This window comes from Musa acuminata, chromosome BXJ2-5 (assembly GCF_036884655.1).
Source record: "Musa acuminata AAA Group cultivar baxijiao chromosome BXJ2-5, Cavendish_Baxijiao_AAA, whole genome shotgun sequence".
Classification (NCBI taxonomy): domain Eukaryota; kingdom Viridiplantae; phylum Streptophyta; class Magnoliopsida; order Zingiberales; family Musaceae; genus Musa; species Musa acuminata.
In genome coordinates, this window is record NC_088342.1 from 33859580 (window position 1) to 33882142 (window position 22563).

The 22563-nt window shown below is 39.7% G+C and overlaps 2 protein-coding genes across 2 annotated transcripts; one reads left to right on the plus strand and one right to left on the minus strand.

Moving 5' to 3' along the window:
* The first annotated feature begins 640 nt into the window (after positions 1-640).
* On the plus strand, positions 641-10938 carry LOC135612642 (chaperone protein ClpC1, chloroplastic-like). The gene is made up of 10 exons (XM_065109178.1): positions 641-793; positions 1747-2355; positions 3127-3242; positions 3325-3447; positions 3536-3721; positions 3888-4103; positions 4260-4477; positions 8450-8525; positions 8593-8682; positions 8954-10938. The coding sequence occupies exons 2-10, from the start codon at positions 1791-1793 to the stop codon at positions 10130-10132; spliced, it is 2769 nt and encodes a 922-aa protein (XP_064965250.1). The 5' UTR covers positions 641-793; positions 1747-1790; the 3' UTR covers positions 10133-10938.
* A 4341-nt stretch (positions 10939-15279) lies between these two features.
* Positions 15280-22301, minus strand: LOC135612643 (RNA polymerase II C-terminal domain phosphatase-like 3). The gene is made up of 13 exons (XM_065109179.1): positions 21341-22301; positions 20978-21116; positions 20832-20887; positions 20689-20749; positions 19233-20603; positions 18284-18886; positions 18066-18212; positions 17695-17963; positions 17494-17605; positions 17159-17416; positions 16941-16987; positions 15925-16737; positions 15280-15697 (listed from the first exon to the last, which is right to left on the minus strand). The coding sequence occupies exons 1-12, from the start codon at positions 21961-21963 to the stop codon at positions 16668-16670; spliced, it is 3756 nt and encodes a 1251-aa protein (XP_064965251.1). The 5' UTR covers positions 21964-22301; the 3' UTR covers positions 15280-15697; positions 15925-16667.
* Positions 22302-22563: the final 262 nt, after the last annotated feature.

The window sequence follows — 22563 nt, forward strand, 5'->3', positions numbered from 1 at the left end:
TCATCACGGATGACCTTTATTGGCCATCTATATAGATCAGACTGATCCAACACACATGCATATACAAATAAATATTAGGTTTGGGAACCGAAGTGAGGTTGAACCCAGGTTGAACCGAACGGAACCGAATCGCCGCTGCAGCTCTGCGGCTTATGGTCATCCACGTCTCCCGTCGACAAGAATCCACGGACGAGGTTCCCTTACCGTTACACTTTCTATATTGATGAGACCACTCTCATATCCAGCGGTCGTGAACGTTCGGCCGCCATCTATTTGAGACGCGCAACGCGGTCACTTGGCGTCCACGTGGCCGTCTAATTATCATTCTTCGGTGTGATACGATGCGCTCGAGATGGGCCATATGAAGATGCAGCCAAAATTTTTTGACCGTTAGATTTACCAATCACACGAATCTCGATGCAATCACGCTGGCTTATACCCACTTCGATAGGATGCGCTCGACCTCACTGTATTGTTCCCTGGAAATACTTTTATGCACTTTAGCCCGGTACCTTACAAGCTACTCGCATTGTTATTGAAATCTTATGAACGGGGCCATTCTGGGTGGGCCATTGATGCGCTGGTATCTGCGCGGGTAACAATTTTGCATTCATGGGAATCGCTACAGATATGCCTCTCTTGTCCTCGTCTGCCTCTCCTTTCTCCGTTTCCATTTACCTCTTTATCTGTTGGTCGGAGAGGGGACCGCGAGATCCGCTTCTTCTCCATCGCCGCCGCCGCCTCTCTCCTCTCTCCTCTCTCACGGGGTTTCGTCGTTGCCTTCTAATCTGAGGTAGTTGTCGTGCTTGCCCTCTTGTGTTATTGGGTTTCTTCTACTTGTTTGTCTCAGAGGATGCAACCCTAGGTGTCGAATCGTCCTCGTGTGGTTAGATTCCCTTTATTGGGTTTTTTCTGGCTATGTTCTTGGATTGTTGTTTCTGCTTGCAACATCTTGTTAGTCTTTTATTTTCTTGTCCTTGATTATTTGGTTGTTTCTTGGAAATCTAGGTTTTCATTTAATTGTACGCCTTTATGGCTTGCGAGTAGAATTAGCGCATAAGTTTAGGTAATATTGAGCTGAAATTGTCGCTATGCACATGATTGCTTCCAAATCTCCTTAAATGGTATCGTAATATAATACGAGAGATTAAATGGTGTGCAAATTTATATGAAATAAGGGTAATAGTTGGTGAATAATGTTTTTGATTCAATTTGTCTTAATAAATTAATTGATGTGGGATCTTTCAAGCTTATTATTACCTACCTAATTTTCTTTTTATATCTTATTTTTTGTCTGTTAGTTCGTTTCAGAATTTTTTTGCCCTGGTACATGCTGTATGAGTGATTATATTACAATGAATTCGAATATCATTGACACGTTTTCAATTTTCCTATCCATCATTTAATTTTTCGACTCTGGAACATTGATGCACCTCATTTCCTTATGCATCGATTCCTTCACAATTTAATTGTTTCTTTTTTGCTGTCTTTAACTTGCTAGAAGGTATGATCCTTTCTAGATTCAAGATTTCTTTTTGCTATCTGCATGTGGTGGCACCTTTGTTAATTTTTTATTCATGTATTGTCTAAATGTATTCGTAGATCATGCATCTTTTCCTTATACCCCAGGATTTGAAGCTTGAGTTCTCCAATCTTACCATAGTCCTTATGTGATTAACTATTTGAGATAATCATTTACTCATAGGGTATGGTAAAATTTGTCTGACAATTTGGTGCTGCCTGAAGGTGCTGCGAAGATCTGTGAAGTTGTTTCCCCTTTAGAAGGAGAGATGGCTGGTTCTTTGGTTCAATTGACAATTCTTCCTAGTGCTCTGGCGAACAGGAGACAAAGTCAGCTTCGGGGCTCTGGAAAGGCTAAAAGGGGTGCTAAAATGATGTGCCAACTGCAAATGCACCCCCTACGACTTCCAGGCTTTGCAGGCTTGCGAAGAGCAGATAATTTGGAGTTCTTCTCAAGAAATCGACATGATTTTCATTCATTGGTTTCAGTATATGTCTCCTATGCATGGGGAAAAGCCAGTCGAGGGGTTGCTAAAGCCATGTTTGAGCGCTTTACGGAGAAGGCAATCAAAGTTATTATGCTTGCTCAAGAAGAAGCAAGACGGCTGGGCCACAACTTTGTTGGAACAGAGCAGATACTGTTGGGCCTTATTGGCGAAGGGACTGGTATTGCTGCAAAAGTTTTAAAATCAATGGGAATTAATCTTAAGGATGCCCGGGTGGAAGTGGAAAAGATTATTGGAAGAGGAAGTGGATTTGTTGCTGTTGAGATACCTTTTACTCCACGTGCAAAGCGTGTTTTAGAACTCTCTTTGGAGGAAGCTCGCCAGCTTGGTACTTCTTTTAGGTCTTCTTCTGTGGAGTTTTGTTCTAAACTTTAGGTTTTGTTTTTATTAACTTGAAGTCTTCTGTTGAAAGCAATATCATAATGACTGCGTCTTGCTATCTTCTAATATCAGCTTGTTCTTTTTAGTTCATTCTAACTATGTTATCATGCAGATCATGCTCACTTGCTGTATAGTATCTTGGGGCCCTTTTGTTTCCACAAAATCGGGATGGGTTAGAGATGTAGTTTGTGATTGCATTTGTATTTAATATGAAGTAAGACTCAAAATTGAAGCCTTATACTGCTAGCATGGAAAAAAAAAGAAAGAATATCATTGACTTGATAGTCAAGTGGAACTTCAAATGCTAGCAGGATAATATAACTCCAGCCTGCTTTGTTGCAATTATCAATTACAGAAAATGGGCTTACTGATGTAGAATTTTTCTGAGATCAATGGAGTAAAAAAAAATTCTAACTGAAGCAAGATTTAGAACCTCTACACGTCTAATTAAACAGGCTGTTTGATGCCAAGGATCCATTTTTCAGTATTCCAAGCTAATGACTTGTACAATTATCACTATTTATCTCACTTGCACTGGCTAGGATTGACTGTCCCCTTACATGTTATTTGGGTTCTTCCAAGGGATTATTGGATTTCATGCCTTCCAAATTTTCACACCGGCATTTGTCAACAAGCATGATTACTTGAATGAATAACTTCTTCTTCTTTTTCTTTCTTGTATTAAAGTTTGACTTAATGGTTGTTTGTGCTGTTTCAGGTCACAACTACATAGGATCTGAGCACTTGCTTCTTGGGCTTCTTCGTGAAGGTGAAGGTGTGGCTGCTCGTGTTCTTGAAAGTCTTGGAGCTGATCCAAGCAACATACGTACCCAGGTAATTTTTTGTTTAGACCTTGTTCCATACTTTTGTGAATTTTTTAGTAGTGCTGTGACTTGTGGGCTTTATCATGAGATAGGTTATTCGAATGGTCGGTGAAAGCACTGAAGCTGTTGGTGCCGGGGTAGGAGGAGGAAGCAGTGGCAATAAGATGCCCACACTTGAGGAGTATGGAACTAATTTGACAAAGTTGGCAGAGGAAGTAATCTTTTGAACATTTTACTCCGAAACATGCTTGTTTATTCTTACGATTGAAGGATTAATGTATGCAACAAATGATTATTCCACAGGGAAAGCTAGATCCAGTCGTTGGCAGGCAGGATCAGATAGAACGCGTTACACAAATTTTGGGAAGGCGTACAAAGAATAATCCATGCCTAATTGGGGAGCCTGGTGTTGGAAAGACAGCCATTGCAGAAGGTCTTGCTCAACGCATAGTTAATGGAGATGTTCCAGAAACAATTGAAGGAAAAAAGGTTTGTAGATTTTTTTATCAGTGTACTTGTGTATCAGTATTGGTGATGTTTGCTGTTGTGTTTAAAGTTGCCTATAATGACTTGTTAGTGGAAGAGCTTTTTGGTGCCTCCTGCAGGATCACAATTTTCTCTCTTATTCTGCTTCTAAAGGAACTTTGTAATACAGGTCATTACCCTTGATATGGGTCTTCTTGTTGCTGGTACTAAATATCGTGGAGAGTTTGAAGAAAGATTAAAAAAGTTGATGGAGGAAATTAAGCAAAGTGATGAAATAATACTCTTCATTGATGAAGTACACACATTGATTGGAGCAGGAGCAGCAGAAGGTGCCATAGATGCTGCTAATATATTAAAACCAGCTCTTGCAAGAGGTGAATTGCAGGTAGAGTTTATGATTTTATTTATTTATTTTTTTTTTTGTGTTTGTGGTATGTGATCTCAACCTTTGTGTTAGGAATCAGTTATCTTCATAACATATTTTTCTCTCTGAAATTTAAAGCATCTTTTTGGCAGTAATTTGTTATCTCATTTGTTTCAGTGTATTGGAGCCACAACACTTGATGAATACCGGAAACATATCGAGAAGGATCCTGCTTTGGAGAGACGCTTTCAACCTGTAAAAGTTCCAGAACCAACAGTAGATGAAACAATACAGATTCTTAGAGGGCTTCGTGAAAGATACGAAATTCACCATAAACTTCGTTACACTGATGAGGCTTTAATTGCTGCTGCTCAGTTGTCCTATCAGTATATTAGGTTTGTGAATTATGTTAAATTACTTTTGTATTTAACAAACCTAACAAGCCTTAAGTTTATTTAATTTACTCTGTGGTTGATTCTCCTCCTTCCCCTCTCCCCCACACACACCGCCCCCCCCCGCCCCCCCCCACTTTCTTGCTACATGTAATAGGCATGCAGTGTTACTTGTATTCTATCTTGGTTCTCTTTTCATAGTTTTACTTAAGTAAATACTTGAAATGGACTGCACTAGGTTGTGTTCTTGTCTTTTGTTCATGCATTTATACTAAATCTTCCTGTATTGCTATGGTACAAGTTTTAGTTGAAACACAAAAGGTTTAGATTTAGTGGGCATAAAGATTTGAAAAAAAAAAAAAGATGACAAGGATTCATGTGTTAACCTCACAAGTTGGTCACCTGATGAAGAAACGATTCAACTTGATTCAGACCCAACAAGGCTACTCAACAAGGATTCACTAGGCAGTGTTCTTGTCTTTGTTGATGTATTTATAATAAATCATCCTGTCTTGCTATGATGCAAGTTTTGATTGAAACACAAAAGGTTTAGATTTAGTGGGCATATAGGTTTTGAAAAGAAAAAGATGACAAAAATTCACTGGATACATGTGTTAAGTTAAAAGTTTGTCACCCGATGAAGAGATGAAGAAATGACTCAACTCAGTTCGGTCTCGACAAGGGGGCACATTGTGTCGTCACGGGATGTCAAGGAATGGTCGGAGAGGAATCAGATAGCTGATGGAGTTGGAATGATCAACGAAATCACTTTTGAGATGCTACTCAATTTCCTATAGTGTCGCCCGAGACCCTGCAAAAGGTTGATGTCAGGAGCAGTTCGATTCGGTTTCTCCTATGCTTAAGTTAGCAATATTCGAGGTGTAGAGGAAATAGGGATTTGGAAGAGAGAAAAAAGAATAAGAGAGAAAGATAATTATATTTAGGGGTCTTGTAGGTAGCTTGATAAGGGGGCTCAATCACCTGTAGGGGCGACTGAACTACTTGCTTGCTGAGGTGGCCAAACTGGGGTATCGGACCACTAAGGTAGAAGTCCTCGTTGCTGAGGTGGAAATGCTTGTGTCTCAGCTATGGACTGGTCCGTTTTATCCTCTATCAACATGAAGATTGAAGAAGTCATTTTCATTGTTTGCGGGGCACTACAAAATAAAAAAATTGGACACTACAAAATAAAAAATTGGAGCCTTAGAATTACATGTTTTCATTGTTTGCTTATTGTGCCTATTTTTTTCATTTTCATGAGGCATGACATATTCTAGCTAATGCAAAACTTTGTTTGGTTGTTTTTAGATTTGATTCCATTAAGGGCGGGTCTTGGTACAATGGGAAGGTTGCTCCTTTATGACCTGGGAGGCTAGGATCGAGAAACAGAAACCGTCTCTTTAATTGACCCTGACCCTCCCTAGACCTTGCATTAATGAGAGCCCTGTGCATTGGGTATGCCCAAGATTTGGTTTCATTGGGAATGAATTGTACCGTAATTGGTTGATCGACTTCCTAGGAAATATTCATTATGCTACAAGTGACATAATATACTTGTCCTTGATTCAATTCTAGTTTCATTGATTACATGTATCTGTGCCCATTGTTCTTTTGTGTCTTGCTTACAGAAACATTGAACACTAAATTTGTCACCATTGCAAAAGCTTAACTAAATTGTTTGATTTTGAGTTCTCAAATTTAATTGTGTTTTAAATAATTATACAACAAGAAGCCATTCTTGCATATTTATAGAAGTGCATATTATTCAACTAATGAAATGGATCAAAACTTTTTTTGCATGATACTATTATGTGGCTCTATATGCACCAACATTTGTGCTAGTCTAATCTTGGTATGACTTACATGCAACTTGTGTTAGACTTGGATTGGTATTAAGTCATAGATTAGATCAAGTGTACCGAGTATTTGATCAATTTTTCTTGGTGTTGTGTCAGGTGTTCTGACTTGTGCTTGGTTGTGTTAGCTTTCTGTGCAATTGGATCAGATCAGTTTCTTGATACATAGAATCCATCTAGAATTTGTGTGTTTGTTCGTGATGCTGTATCTGTTTTATTTGAACCAATTCCATTACCTAGTTTCATTTGGTTATTCAAATGAATTTTCCATCTGGGTTAGTGCATTTAATGTCAATAATTTCTGCTAAGATAGTCCCTTCACCTGATCTTTTGACCGTCTTTCCACCTGGTCTTTTGACCTTTGGTGCTTGCACACACTGTTTGTTTTATAATTCACTTAGGCTTTTGGTGTTCTATCTAAAAACCTTAATTTGGAGCTTGTGGGAAGTTCTGCTGGCAACTGATAAAAAAATTAAAATTTTCTTCCCATTTGTAGTATAGAATGAGTGATCAAGTGTCTTTACATGATGAAGACTCCCATCTTTTCACATGTGCACATTAAAATTACTCCTCTCTCCCTTTTAGTTTTACATATTTGGTTACAACATTCTATATTCTTCTTCTTACTGAAATTGAAACCTTTTCATTTTCTTCACCTGTAAACAGTAGCATGTTGTCGCCAATATTTTCTTTGATAAATGATTGCTTAGCCTTTATGTATAAGAGATATCAGAATCATAGAAGAGAATCCGTCTCTCAAAACTGAGCATTTATCGGAAGCTTGAATTCCTTCACTGAGGTCTGGTGGACCCTATGTGAAGTTTGTACCGTTCTTTATTTAGTTGTTGAGTCCCCTCTCTTCTTCACCACTAGAGCTTGGTTATGCTGCCAAAATATTTTAACAAAATAAAGGTTCCGAGTGGATGGAATTTTAGAGATGAACATGTTAATATGTTGATATAGTTTTCAGGCACCTCTAGAGCCACTAATGGAAATCTTGGTCAAAGTTCACTTTATTGGAGCCTTAGAGATATATATTTAAATGGTATATTCGGGGCAAGAAAAGCATTTTCTAGAGTCAACGCTCATTGGTATCCAAGCAGTGAGTGCACACCAATACACCAACAACTTGTTGTAGAGTAGAAATTAACTTGCTGGAAACCCTAACACTCTGAAGGCAAATTAAATCTTTAAGAAATGCTTCTGAACAACACTGAAGCACCTGCAATCTCTTCTTCTAACTTCTGTTCTTTGAAATAAAAAGAATATCCTCTTGATTTGACCTAATTTTTAGTCTTCATAACTGATGAAACATGAATTTCTACAGCATGCATATCATCTTTTGTATGCCATAGGAAAATTGAAGAGAAACATTTTCTTATACGGAGTACAAGTTCGAAGCCACTGGAAGCTGGTTTCTTTTCTTTTGCTAAAGTTTCTTAGATGTTTATTATTTTCTTGCTAATGTATGTAAGGCCTTTTTCTTCTTAGAAAAGATACTTCTGTATCCTTAGTGGTTTGGATTTTCTGTAATTGTCACTGTGGATCCCTAGAAGTTACATTTTCACTGGCATAGACAACTTATCCCATCATAACCATTACGAGTACCTACATTTCAGGATTAGTTTCAGCTTTAATGACATCTTTGCCATGACCTGTACAATGTTACAATGCTAGTGCCACTTTTGGTGCGACAACATTACCATGACGTGTGCTGCCACCATCTCTTGACCATTCACCAAGTTCAGCAACTATCATCCAGGCAATCACGATCATCCTTGTCATGCTCTTGTTATCATCTCTTAGCACTCTGATAGCTCTTTCTTGATTATCTTATTATTTCAATGAATTACATCTATTTTTGTTGCTGGCAAAAACTTCTCACTCCATGTGACAAATGCTTGAATTATCACAATTTTTTTTATCTATTATGGTTTATCATGCCATGCTGTGAATTTTTGTTAAGTATTTAAAACCTTTTCATTCGTCTTCGTTTATCGATCTTTAAAAGCAGCAAATCTTTCTATTTTAGTGACAGTTCTTGTTCTATCATTAATGCATCAGTGGAAGTTATCTTTTATCTTGTACACCTTTCTTATACATTGTGCTGTACCTCCAGTGATCGATTCCTACCTGATAAAGCAATTGACTTGATTGATGAAGCTGGGTCTCGTGTTAGGCTTCGCCATGCGCAGGTAAGGTCTTATATTATCTAGTACTGTGATTGGTTATATGTATTGAAGTAAAACTTGCTCTTGACAGCTTCCTGAGGAGGCAAGAGAACTTGACAAAGAGCTTAGGCAGATTACAAAAGAGAAAAATGAGGCAGTTCGCAGCCAAGATTTTGAAAAGGTACATGATTTATTTTAAATGAATCTCGAGAAAATATGATTTAATTGCATCAAGTATCATTCAGCATAAAGATGTGATTGCCCAACAACTTCTAAGTTGTGTTTTAAGCATGTGCTATTCTGGGATTGTATGCAGGCTAGAAGATCGAATGATTCCAAATGTATGATTTAAGTATTTTAGCTAAATTAACAATACCTAATCTTATTTGTGCATCCTGTAGCTCTTCCTATATGTGAACTTGAAATACCATCAAATTCAACTCTTCTGACAGGCAGGGGAATTGCGTGATCGGGAGATGGAGCTGAAGGCTCAGATCTCAGCCTTAATTGACAAGGGCAAAGAAAGAAGCGAAGCAGAGAGCGAGGCTGGTGATTCAGGTCCTGTTGTAACCGAAGCAGACATACAACACATTGTATCTTCTTGGACTGGAATTCCTGTGGAGAAAGTCTCAAGTGATGAGTCTGACCGACTTCTTAAGATGGAAGAAACTCTCCATAAACGTGTGATCGGCCAGGATGAGGCCGTCAAAGCGATAAGCCGTGCCATTCGTCGAGCTCGTGTTGGTCTCAAGAACCCCAACCGCCCAATTGCTAGCTTCATATTTTCTGGTCCAACTGGTGTTGGAAAATCAGAATTGGCCAAGGCACTAGCTTCGTATTATTTTGGCTCTGAGGAAGCCATGATCCGACTCGATATGAGTGAGTTCATGGAGAGGCACACTGTTTCCAAGCTCATCGGCTCACCACCTGGTTATGTTGGTTACACTGAGGGTGGTCAGCTTACCGAAGCAGTTCGTCGTCGCCCTTACACGGTTGTCCTCTTTGATGAGATAGAGAAAGCCCACCCTGATGTTTTCAACATGATGCTCCAGATTCTGGAAGATGGGAGATTGACGGACAGTAAGGGGCGAACAGTAGATTTTAAGAATACCCTCTTGATCATGACCTCCAATGTCGGGAGCAGTGTGATCGAGAAAGGAGGGCGTAGGATTGGTTTTGATCTTGACTATGATGAGAAGGATAGCAGCTACAACCGAATCAAGAGCCTTGTTACGGAGGAGTTGAAGCAGTACTTCCGGCCAGAATTTTTGAATAGGCTAGATGAAATGATTGTTTTCCGACAGCTGACGAAACTGGAGGTCAAGGAAATTGCTGATATAATGCTCAAGGAGGTATTTGACAGGCTGAAAGCCAAGGATATAGAGCTCCAAGTGACAGAGAGATTCAAGGATAGGGTGGTGGAGGAAGGTTACAACCCAAGTTACGGAGCTAGGCCACTTAGAAGAGCCATAATGAGGCTCCTGGAGGATAGCTTGGCTGAAAAAATGTTGGCTGGGGAGATCAAGGAGGGTGATTCGGCTATTGTGGATGTCGACTCTGAAGGAAATGTTACAGTTCTCAATGGCGGGAGCAGTGTGCCTGAATCAATGCCCCCGGTCGTTCCTGTATAGAATCAGTATCCTGTGGCATCACCATGGCACGATGCCATGTTTACAAGGGTAGGGGAAGGGAAACACCTGTCTGATCCCCCCCATTTCACAGCATCCAGATGATTCATATGTGAGGATATTAACAGCAAAGTTTTCTGTTACGAGAGAACCCAATCATTGGATTGTCTTAAATCATATGAAAATATAAAAAAGATGCTAGGACTGAAGTGAGACATGGATGAGGGATTATGATCTTATGTTATCATCTGTGTTGGATGTGGGTAAATGACTTTGAATGAATCCGAGACAGCATTGCGATATCATTGTTTCTTGATCGATGAAAAGAACAGGTTTAGTTGTAGATCATGGTATTTGGTAACAGTAAGTGATGGTGTACGACAAGACTAATTACCTGGTGCTTGTGATGTCCAGTTTACCTGCCATAAGCCGTATTATTTCTTGAGGTTGAGGCATAGATAATGTTCATTTGCTTGTTGGGTAACTTCGCTTAATCCTTTTATCGTTGCTGCGGATGACTGCACACTCGTCTTTCCTTCTCACACAGGATTTGCTGATGATCATGGAACCATGTGGGTTGTTAGGAGTTGGGTTGCTGATGATCATGGAACCTTTTCTCTTTTATGGAAACCATCAGTTGAATCAGTCCGATTTTGTTCGAATTTGCTTGCACAATAAATCTTCATCGGCAGTCGAGGTATTGAGAGTAAATAATGACTGATCTTGATTACTGTGATTTGTACTTGGTTCGATTGGAAAGAATATTTTATGATATAGATCAATATCATGTGACTCAATTATTGACCTTATGGTTATTGACTTCACGGTATAGATCGTTATCGTGACTTAATTGATCTAGACGTTGGCCACCGTGATCTGATCGGGATGAATATTTTCATTGCAACTGGGGCCATCATGGTCTGAATGAGTCGGTCATATATATATGTTTTGAGTTCTGATTGCTAATGTGTGTAATAGTATAAATAAAAAATGTCAAGAGGAAATATATCTTTTACTGCAGAAAAAGGATCAAACGGATGGATGAACTGAAGAAGGAAGCGGATGAACCGAAATATAAGGGTAATTTGGATTAATTTTTCTTCAGAATCAATAATAAATAATTAAAGAATTCGATGATGATCTAATTAGTAAAGGAAAAAAAATAAACTAAAGAATAAGGAAGAGAGAGAGAGAGAGAGAGAGAGAGAGGAAAAGCCAACTGCAGACCATTGAAAATTTGAAGACGACGTTGGGTTCATGTAATTAAAATTATTTTCATGCCGGCGCTTCTTAGCATTTGTAACGTTGTCTGTGTGTGTCTCTCCAGAATCTATGGATCTCACTCCCTACGGTGGTATGCCTACCGAAAATTCTACTTGGAGGGAGGGGGGGAGAGGCATCAACACAGATGAGAGGAAGGCAGTTTGATTCATATAATCTTTGGACAACTTTATCCAAACAGACTCCCCACTTGCCTCGTTGCCCTTTGCTTAGAATCCTGTCACCGTTGTTTGGACCATTTTCAAACCCTTAATTATTTCTAGGTAGTTTCTCCTCCATGAGACGGGCTTACGGTAAGTCCAACGAGAATTCCACCTATCTCCGCTGCCTGTTTTTGGGATGTTGCATTCGTTTTGAAGCCATTTCCTCCCCGGCGGCGAACGGTAAGCTCTCGCCGACACAAACGGCAGCGGGCTTTCGCGCCAGCGACTGCCTCTGCCTCTGCCTCTGCCTCTGCCTGCGTGCTCTCGAGCCCTATTCCTCTTTTTCTAATGCGCATGCATATTGGTCAGGGATAATCTGGTACAATTTGAGTATTAAAGTCTGATCGGAGTTCGGGTGGGTCCGAATCTAATCAAGTTTAATCTGAAGCTCAAAAATCAGATTCAAATAATTGAGTTTCGATTAAAGTTCAATTCAGCTCAACTCAATTTCTGATTGAAATCTAATATGATTTGATTCAACTCGAACTCAATCAAATCTAAAGTCATGCCATGCCCCCTTTTGAGTACCCAACGGGTCTTCGATTAAGAAGAAGAGAAAGAGAAGAAAAGACGAGGAGGAAACCAACAACAATACCTTTCTTCGTTTTATCCAACCTATTAGTTAGTCTAGGATAACTTCCTAACTGCGAATAGTAGTAGAAGAAGAGAAAGAGAGCATCCACAATCCTTCTTAACAACCATTCAGATCAGCAAGCAAAAAAGTCTTCTTCTTTCAGCTTCTGACGAAATTCTATAATAGAGAACCAATGTCAACCAGCATCTTCATTCTCAACATCCAAAGATGCAATAGCAACCTCAGCAAATAACAATCCTTCGATAGCCCCTATAAGATGTGTTGTCAGATTATATAGAGGAGTGAGAAAAGGGAGAACCAGAAGCAAGCAATCATCTATCTTAGCTTTGTTACACGAGAACTTCCAAGCAATCATTCCTCAACAACTCTTTTCTTTAGTTTCCTATTTTAGGCACTTTAAATTCATAATAAGATTAGATTAATTTTTCCTTTTCTAAGTTATGTTTATTGCAGTAAAGGCACAACTTCTCTTTCAAAATTTTCATTTGAAAAGTGATAATGGATCATCACTCTCGAATCTCATATGGAACAAGTGATATTAGAATAATGATTTTGTAGATGTTGACCATAAGACAAGGATACAAAGTCTTAAAAAAGAATTAAGTCACAGTCAAGGAAGAACTATCGACGAGATGATGACCAATACCCCGATAATATTGGCTAACTTTACTTCCTAGATGATAATATTAGCCCAATAGATAAAGATCATGATATGCTGAATATAAGCCTAAACCAATCCTACAAAGAAAGATGACCAAATGAAAAATGTTATAGTAAAGGAGAGAGAGTTGTTTCTGTCCAAAGAAGAAGATGCTGCCATGCAAAACATCATAATAAGGACTCAACCAAAACATCACAATAAGGACTAAACCATTTTGTGTCAATGCTCGCATTGACATGGCCTCTTTCAACAACTCAATTAACATTGAGGTATTAAACTTATGGATAGATCAATTCAATACTTATTTTGATCTATATAATTACAACAGCAAGGATAGAATGATGCTTGCATGACTCAAGTCAATTGAGCACCCCCTCGCACAGTGGAAAACCTATCTTCAAACCAACAATGATAAAGACAAGTCATGAACATGATTCAAAAAACTCATACTTGAAGAAAGATAGAGGAAGTAACACTACTTATGTCAAGGACAATAGGACCAATTTGTGCAAGAATATACTGTTAACATCTATACTGTCAAATGGTGGCACTCGGAATCTCCCTTGATAATCAATCACTGATGATAAAATATACTATCAACATCTATGAATATATTTATATAGTCAAGCCTCTTCAAAATATATATTATTTCGATCATTAAAAATATGATGATAGCGATTGAGAGAAAGAATCACATCCACAAGGAGAAGCCCATGGAGAATGCCAAAGGGAGCCACCCAAAAGCCTAAGAGAATTTCGAAGATGGTATTTCTAAAAACAAAGTGATCTTTTTATGAACATTATAAAATTACATGTCACTGTGATAAAAAAGTGTTAGAATGTTCACCCGAAACTCTTCTCAATGAAGTGACTAAAGAACGATCAAAGTCGATGAACCGTAGCCATAACCATGGACGACGGCTCCATCGAACTTTCATCGATATCACACGTGAATCCGAGTCTATTATTGATGGCTAGACCAAAGGTTATAAACTCGAATTTGGACCTTGATCTAAAGGTTTAATAAGAACTCTTCACCAAAAAAATCAAAGTAAAGCAAGAAGTTTTGGCTCGATTTTCGACACTAAATGCCCAAAAGAATCTTATCTCGATATCGATGCCCATATTCTCTTAGATGACTTTACGATGATGTGGAGATGAAGATCAACTAGTAATACAAGATATGCTTCGCCATCATAAAAAAAATCACTAACAAGGAGACGTGTAAGATAGTTTCGCTTAACATATGTCAAGTCATTCTTGGGAGCTTCTACTTATGGAATCGAGATACTATTCATTTTCTTCGATCCCATAAAGAAGTATAAGGATGGAAATAAATTCTTTATCACCTAAGATCCAATTGGTTTGATGAAAGGCTTGGCATTCATCGCAAAAAGAATGGTAAATGCTTATAAAAAACTTGTGACCCTCGAAGCCTCAAGAAAAGAATGAAAGCCCTTAAGTCGATAGTAATCGACAACAAAAACCCCATCAAGACGATATGCGTAGAAGGCATGGCCAAGCATGACGATACTAACCACATCGATGGACCAAAACAAAACCTTCAATACACACAGATGAAGAGATAAGAAATCTCAAAGTAAGATTTAACAAGACATGAACCACCCAATTAGATGAACCATGATCAAGGATGACCTAGCATAGTTTTAGTCAAACTCTAATTCAACTCAACTAGAGTTTCAATCAGACTTCAATTTGATTATGATTAAACCAAACAAAGACTAAGGTTAATCTCAAGCTCAAAGACCATATTCAAGTCGACTCAAGCCTTACTCAAATATGGCTCAAATTGAGTTCCAATCAAAGTCCAATTCATCTCAACCTATCCTCGACTCAAAACTCTAATACAAATCAAATATGGCTAAACTCAACTCGAGCTCAATCAAATCCAAAGAGACAAGGTTCAACCAAAATTGTCTAGCTCTTAGTCCTAAAAGCATTAGAACTATTTAACTCCTAAAAGCATTAAGACTTTCCAAGTTTTTGACTACATTAGGACTCTCTAAGTTTTAACTTAGAACTCCACCCCTTAACTATAAAAGAGGGAAGAGCACCCCCAAAGCAATCCAAGGAGTTGCCTCAACCAGCCCTATTATGCTAAGAAGAAAGGAGAAAGAGAAAAGCATAGCAACAACACCCGTCTTCTTCCTATCCAGCCAACCTAGTATTTAGCTTGCGATGTAATTCTGCACCATAGAACCAACATAAACCAATAACTTCAGCTTCGTCCTCGACATCTCGATATCCAAATACACAAAAGTAATCTCAACAAATAACAACCACATCAAAGGTGCTATTAGATTAGAGAGACGAGAAAAGAAAGGAAGAATTGACGAAAAACACATTTTGCCATAGTTTATCCGCGCTTGTTGTGTAAAAACTTCCGAGCTATCATCGAGAACTTTTTTTTTACTTTAGTTTCCTATTTTACAAAATTTAAATTTATAACAAAATTAGATTCTTTTTTAAAAAATTATATTTATTATAATAAAGATATACTCTTCCAAAAATTTCATCTAACATGTGATATTAAATCAAGGGGCATTGGGAGGTAAATTGTAAAGAGCGAGCAGAGTGAGCGGATGAGGAAGCAGAAAGGATTGTATTGTGATCCGATCGATGCTCGTCGGTCAGAATGGGACCGGCCTCGTACCACCAATAGCAATTGTGGGCTGAGGTTTGTGAATTTGTCAGACCACGCTCACCTTTGTTCGAAGAATTGGGTCGGATTCTACACGATGACATGTGCCCGATCTCTCATTCCTGTCCCAACCGTTCTTGATGCCCTTCTCTTCGGCTGCTCATTGCTTCATAAAAATAAGAGACAAGAAAAAAAAATATATCAAAAATTTGACAATTCTCGATTATAGATCACTTAGAAAACAAAAAAAAAATACAAATACCTTTATAAGAAAAAGCACTCAATTTTCTTCTTTTTATATTAATCCATGTATAAAAAAAAATGCGATTCTAGCTTACAAACTTCTCAACAGTAAATCCAAGCAAGAGAAAAAGGGGCATGCCAAATGCTTACAGTGAAGATCGGCCGCTCAATTCCGTCTCCACATTGTCTGATACCCCTTCCTATAGAGAGAGCCACGGGTGCTGAGACCCAGACAAGGATGCCTGTTTCCCATTAACAATCACTGGCTGATTCAACCTCGAATCATTGAATTAGGTGACCATATCAACCCTGGGGAATCTACCTGTTACTTTGGTACACCAAGATTATTCACATACCCCAGCGCCTTTTCTCAATTGTTTCTTCAAACTAAGACCCTCCATTTTAAGAGACACAACTGTTACATTTTTTGAAGCTCTACATTGGGAACGTTGCTTAAATGCTATAAAACGCAAGACTTCTTTCGATCCATAACCGAATTGCAGTGGAAGGAAGACCAACTTTTCTAGTCTTGCGTTCACACATTTCACCACCCTTCCATCATCCACGTCTTCATCGCTCTGCCCCTTGGTTTTCCCACCAAAATTACTCCCTTCAGCATTTGGAATTGATTATTGGTATTCACAGCTTTTCTTGGAACCAAAGGTCAGTTTAGCTGTGTGCGTTCCCAGTTTGCGAACTGCCTCTGATCGGAGATTTTTATATAACAAAGGCCAAGTGTGCTTCTGGATTTGTGTATGATGAGCTGATCATGTCACAGCGTTAACCGCAAACTCATGTTCATTCGCCCACCAGTAGAGAAGGGTGAAGATTCTACCCTGATCTTTAGATAACAAAGGCCGAGTGTGTTTCTGTGTTTGTGTATGATGAGCTTATCATGTCACAGCTTTGACTGCAAAGTCATGCTCGTTCACCCGCCGATAGAGAAGGGCTGAAGCTTCTACCCTGTTGACACAGACATCAGCTTAATCCATAAAACCACTTGAAAAATAAATTATCCATTACGGTAACATGAGCTTGCATTGGTGCACAAAATGTTCTCCGGTGGATGACCAACCCACCAGCAGCCAACATTTGTGGCTCCATGTTACTTCGTTGCGGGAAGCATATGTTCAATGAAATTTTGAAAAGAGGCATTCATTTCTCACCAGCCAGGATGAACAACAAATCTTCCAGTAGAGAGAGCCCAATTCACCTGGGATCCACTAGCAGATGAGAAGCAGGATAATCATCTAAAAGATCAATCTTTTTATTGCTTCACACATTAAATCATGTTCAAAAGGGAAAATGCTTTTTGTTTTTTTTTTTGGTAACTAAAAGGGAAAATGCTTTTGGTGTCAAATAAGGAACAGAAAAGAATCAATACCTTGTCGGTTCCAAGAGAATTGGCAACAACATGAGTAACCTGTTCGTCAATCTGGCTAGTGCAGACAGCACCAAACTGCTCGGCTGTCTGCCAAAGGGGGTGTAGATGTGGATTGGCTTCCCCAACTGGGAAAACCCGGCTGAAAACAATACGACAACCAGTGAGAATCTTGCGCTGCTCTGAGGCAAGTATATTTCTAACATCAGCATCTTTTATGGAGTGATGTGAGAAGAAGTTCTGGTGAATTCGTTCGATGACCTGGTCAAAGAAAAAGCAACGCATCAGATGAAAAGACTAGGAAGTGTTTGATGCATAAAATTCCACGAAGTTAATACCGCCAACGAAGAAGCAAGAGTCCCATCTTCTGGCCTTTCATCATGATCAATTTCAAGAAGTGAAGGCCCGAGAAGTCCAAATTGACGCCTACTACTGGGGAAGAAAGTATATCTGAAATAAATTGTAAAATACAGAAACAATGTCAAGCTCATAATTTAAATACTAACATGCTAATCGATCAAAAATATGATTGCCCAAACCTCTCTACAACAATCAAGTTGAGTTTGTTATGCGGCCAGACCCTCACAGAATCATCAATAATCACCACAGCAGATTCCATACCCAAAACCCCATCAAGATCCTTGCTTTTGGGAACCCTTTCATCACCATTCAATGGATCACCATCATCTCCCTTTGAGATGACACGTCCAGAAAACAAAGATCCAGTTGGATCAAGCACCTTTGCCATCTCAGTGGCATACAACTTGTTCCCCATGGTATATAAATGCAGTTCATAGAGCTTGCTAGCCTATATGGGGTCAAGGAATTTACTTCAGAATATAAAATGATTTGGAACTCAAATAAAATCTAGAAAAGAATGTTTGCAAAAACAAGTTCATCAAGACTTGACCTTCTCCAGAAAATTCCAGATGCCTGGTCTCAATTTTGTCCACATTCCCATATGCTGGAAACAGTAAATATGTCGTTGTGGCTTCTCCCTGTCTTGTTCTTCTTTCCTCCTCAAAATCTCTTCATGAACTGGATCAACTTCTACAAACTAGAAGGGCAGATAGACATTCAGGAGTCACTATGTATATACACTCGAGATTTAGAATTTTTGTATTTTACCTTAGCTGAATTAAGGAGTGTGTGGTCCAGATCAAGGACAAGACAAAGCTTCCTAGCAGCAAACATTTTATTCTGTTCCACAATCCTTCTTGCTCTCTCTCTCTGGATAGCTGCTTTTTGTTCATCATTATACCCATCAAGTAGATGATCTACATCCCCCCAAAGGTTAGTTGATTCTGAAACTCCTGCACTTCTTTCGGAAAGCACATCAGACACGGTCTTTGGGTCATTCACCTCTGCCAAAGCCAGCTTTACATCCATCTGATTACCTTTACTTGAGATTGGTTGGCTGTTACCGTGGGGGATTGTTGGGGAAGTGGTAGTTAGCTGTAAACTAGAAACAATGATTGGAAGATTCTTGGTTAACTCCTCAGACCTATCAGGTGGGGGACTAAATTGAGTAGGCAAAATGTTGGACTGTGCCTGCTCTCCTGCCTCCCTGGCAGTTAAATGTCCCATGGTGCCCTGAGGACCAGCAGTGGCTCCATTTATATTGTTCTGTTCAGACGCAACAACCTCATTCTTCTGAACAATATTATTATGCAAAATACGGCGGGGATCACGAGGTTTCATGCGAATCCTCCCCAAGTCATTTTGAGAGCTCTGTAAATATATAACAAAACATCATGATTGATGGTCATTCAAATAGCATTGAGGACGAAATTAAAATTTAAATACAAAAGTCTCAAAGCAAACACAAAATCTTAAGGTGGCAAAAAGCATAAGAATGTTATCATATTTCAGAAATCATTAAGTTATATTTGTGCACAATAAAAGATAATTCAATCAGAATATTAAATGAATGACTTCATACAGCAATTACAACTGGCTAACAGTAGGAACAAATGAGACAACGAAGAAAAAAAGTAAATCAAATAAAGATATGGACCATAGTAATAGAAGTGCAGAAAACAAGTCACGGAACAAGCAACTGAATGCTAGGCCTCACCATGGAAGCTGATTGTGGAGAAACCTGAGAGATTCCTAGTTGGTTTTGTCCAGGTTCATTGGACCTAACTGGAGTAGAAATTACTGAAAAAACTGCCCCAGGTAATCCACTGACACTTGAAACATTTGTTATATCACTTGTTGAGGTAGTAACATTCTGTTGATTCTCTGCTGCTAGTCTCTGTTGTTCCATTTTAAGTAGTTGCACAAGGATTGTTGGGTTTACAGCCTTCAGCAATGAAGGCAAAGAAATAGGACCAGCAGGATTACTTGAAGAATTTGGTTTAAGTCCATTCAACATGCTGAAATTAGCATTGGAATTGGGTTCTTTATCAAAACCAACTTCTCCAGTTCCTGCTTTTCTAATATCAACATGTAAATTTTCATTTACTTGACTCCTTTCACTTGGTTGAGGAATAATACTATCACCTTCTAGCCACTCACTGCTACCTGATATTACATGCAAATTTCTGGAGCTCATAGATCCATTTCTCTGTCTTTTCGTGGTCTGGTCCACCACAGCAGCAGACTCGTCAGCAATCTTGTGCTTCCTAGCATTAATTGTTCCTCCCAAAAACCCATCATCTGGGGCATTACATCTGATACCACTCCTTTCTTCTGAAGGGCCTCTGACTTCATTATTCATGAACCTAAGCCTTGGATCTCTCCTCTTTAATGCAGGCTTTACAGCAGGTTTAGTTCTGGACTGAACTTGCTCAGCCAGCTTAACAGGACAATGATCCACAGGTGAGCTATTTGTATGGGTAGCATTGCTGCTGGACTTGGAAACCTGTTGTGTTGCTGTATAAAAAGTTTTAGCATTACCAGCAACTGAAGAACTGGATACTTCTTCAAGAGACTCATCACCTTTGTCACCCTCCTCTGAGGGAGTTGGGCTTGGAAGCCGGTTATTTGACAAAATGGAATTCTTTCCATATTTCTGTTGGTAAAATGAGACAGCCTTAAGAGCATCAGTTACGTATAATTGTGACGTGGCACCTTCAGCTTCTTCACTTTTGGCAGTTATTGACTGAGAAGATAAAACTGGCACCATTGCATGACCAACGGGCTTTGGTACAGGAAATCGTGGCATGGCCTCTCGTGTGGGAGAAGGAAGACTATCTTCATCATAATCTGCATGAAGATCCAGCAATGGACTAAACTCCACTCTATTCCTAGGGGGCATAGGTAACCCCAGCATTGGCAAACTAACTGCTTTTGGAGCCAAATATGGTTTTCCCAAAGAAACTAAACCATCAGAAGAGATGCCAGGTTCTTTAGACAAATTCAAATTGTTGTTCCCAGTCCCACCATGCTGCTCTTTCTCTTTATTATGATCCTCAAAAACTAATAAATTAACTAGAGTATCAATCTGCCAAAGAAAAAGAATAATTCGAAGTTTTACATAAATTCTACTGATGATAACTTAACTAAGATAAATGGAATGAATTATGGACCTCTTTTACTTGTTCAGATGTTAAAAGAACAGAATACTGGTTTTTTATGTGAATCAGCAACCTACAACAAATGGAAAAGAGCTAGCTTTAGTTTATAATATCAGGTAGCCAGGATTGATAGGAGAAAAGAAAAGAGAACAGACCTCAACAACAATTGTTGATTCAGCTCCTTTCTCTGAAATGTATCTGAATTAAGCACCTGTGTTCGAAAACTTAGAATAAGAATCAACCACAAAGACTTAAAATACTACTGCTGAATAGCAAATGTCAAAATTTTCATTGCTCTTACAGAATAAGCTGTTTGAATTCCCATAAAAGCCTGTTGGACAAGAGCATTTAGCACTGTGTCTGAGCTCTCTATCCCTGTAAACATTGGTTTCAAGTCTTCAAAAGACTTACGCAATCGCAAACATACATCCTCGAAGGATCTACACGTATGAAGAAAACCAACATCATTAAAATGGTTCTTTCAATACACAAAAGCTGCAATGATTTCAGAAAATCTCCGAAACTTATGTATTGATCTTTCTTTTAGATGAAAATTTAAATATCTTTGATTTCGCTTCTGGTTCTAATTACTGCAAAAACAAACTCTGCAGTTTGGCATTACAGTTCCTTCTTCTCTAAAGTTCTTTAAATGCTAAAAACTTACGCCAATGCCTCATCGATGGTTATGGTCTCTAACTCCTCCAGAATTAGGCTCACACGCCTGTCAAAATCCCCCATATCTTCTGATTCCTCCCCATCAGTTTCCTTCTTTTCTGGCTCATTCTCCAGTTTATCAGAAGAAACCTCTGTCATTTCATCAGCCACGGGCTCCATCCCAAGCTCAATCTCCCCTTCCTCCAACTCCCCTTCCTCCAACTCCATTCCATCATCGCCATCCTGACTGATATCCTCTACAATCACATCACAAGATTCCTCCTTCGCGGACCTATCACTAGTGTCATTCTTCGAGGCGAGATCACCACCCGTCATTGGCATCAAATCCAACCCCAGCGGCTTGTTCTGCACGGCCTGCGCCCACGCAAAGCTGTAGAGGCTGGGTCCGTAGTTGTTCGACATGCGGTACCCCATCCAAACCCCAGATCTCCCGGTCCTCGTGTCCTTTTTGAAATCATCAGCAGAGATCTCCTCCAGCGACTCCGACGAGTCGCCGTCGGACGCCTCCCCTTCCGTCGCGCGGCCTCCGCGGGGGCGGTCCCTCGCCATCCGAGCTAGGGTTTCCTTCTCGCTGGGGTTCAAGAAGAATCGACTGGATCCAGGGACGCGCATATGGCCGGCGGCCTCTGCGGAGTTCTTCCGAACGGATGGAGTAATCTCACCGCTCCTAAGGTTAGGTTTTTGATCGAGGTTTTCTAGGATTCGATTCCGGGGTTGAAGGCCACCTTCTACGGCGAATCAGAGATCGTCTGGAAGCGCTCAGCGAGGGCGACCAATCGAGGTGTGATCAATCGGTGTAAATCTCACTCTTTCGGATGGAATCCGTGAGAAGGTTGTGGCGACCGAGCACGAGAAGGTGAGGAGGAACGAGAGCGCAACCAATGGCCAAAAGGGAGATTAGGGGAACGACGAGGGTGGCGAGCAGAGGGGATCAGGCGATCAAGTGTTACACCGCAAGGCATTGCATCTCGACCGTACACGTCAACGGCAGCCGTGGCTCTTCCCACGGCGTAGGTTTTACTCTGGTGGGGCTTCGCGCCCCTTGGGAGCAGGTTAATAAAATAAGTACATTTTTACACCGCCAGCGAGTTACCCGTCATCCCACCAAAGCTTGTGACTCGGAAGAGTAACCCTGCTTCGTGGGCCCCGTGAGGGTAGAAGCAATGGGTTGCGGATCACGTGCACAGGTAGTGTTGTTCCTTCGGGGACGGT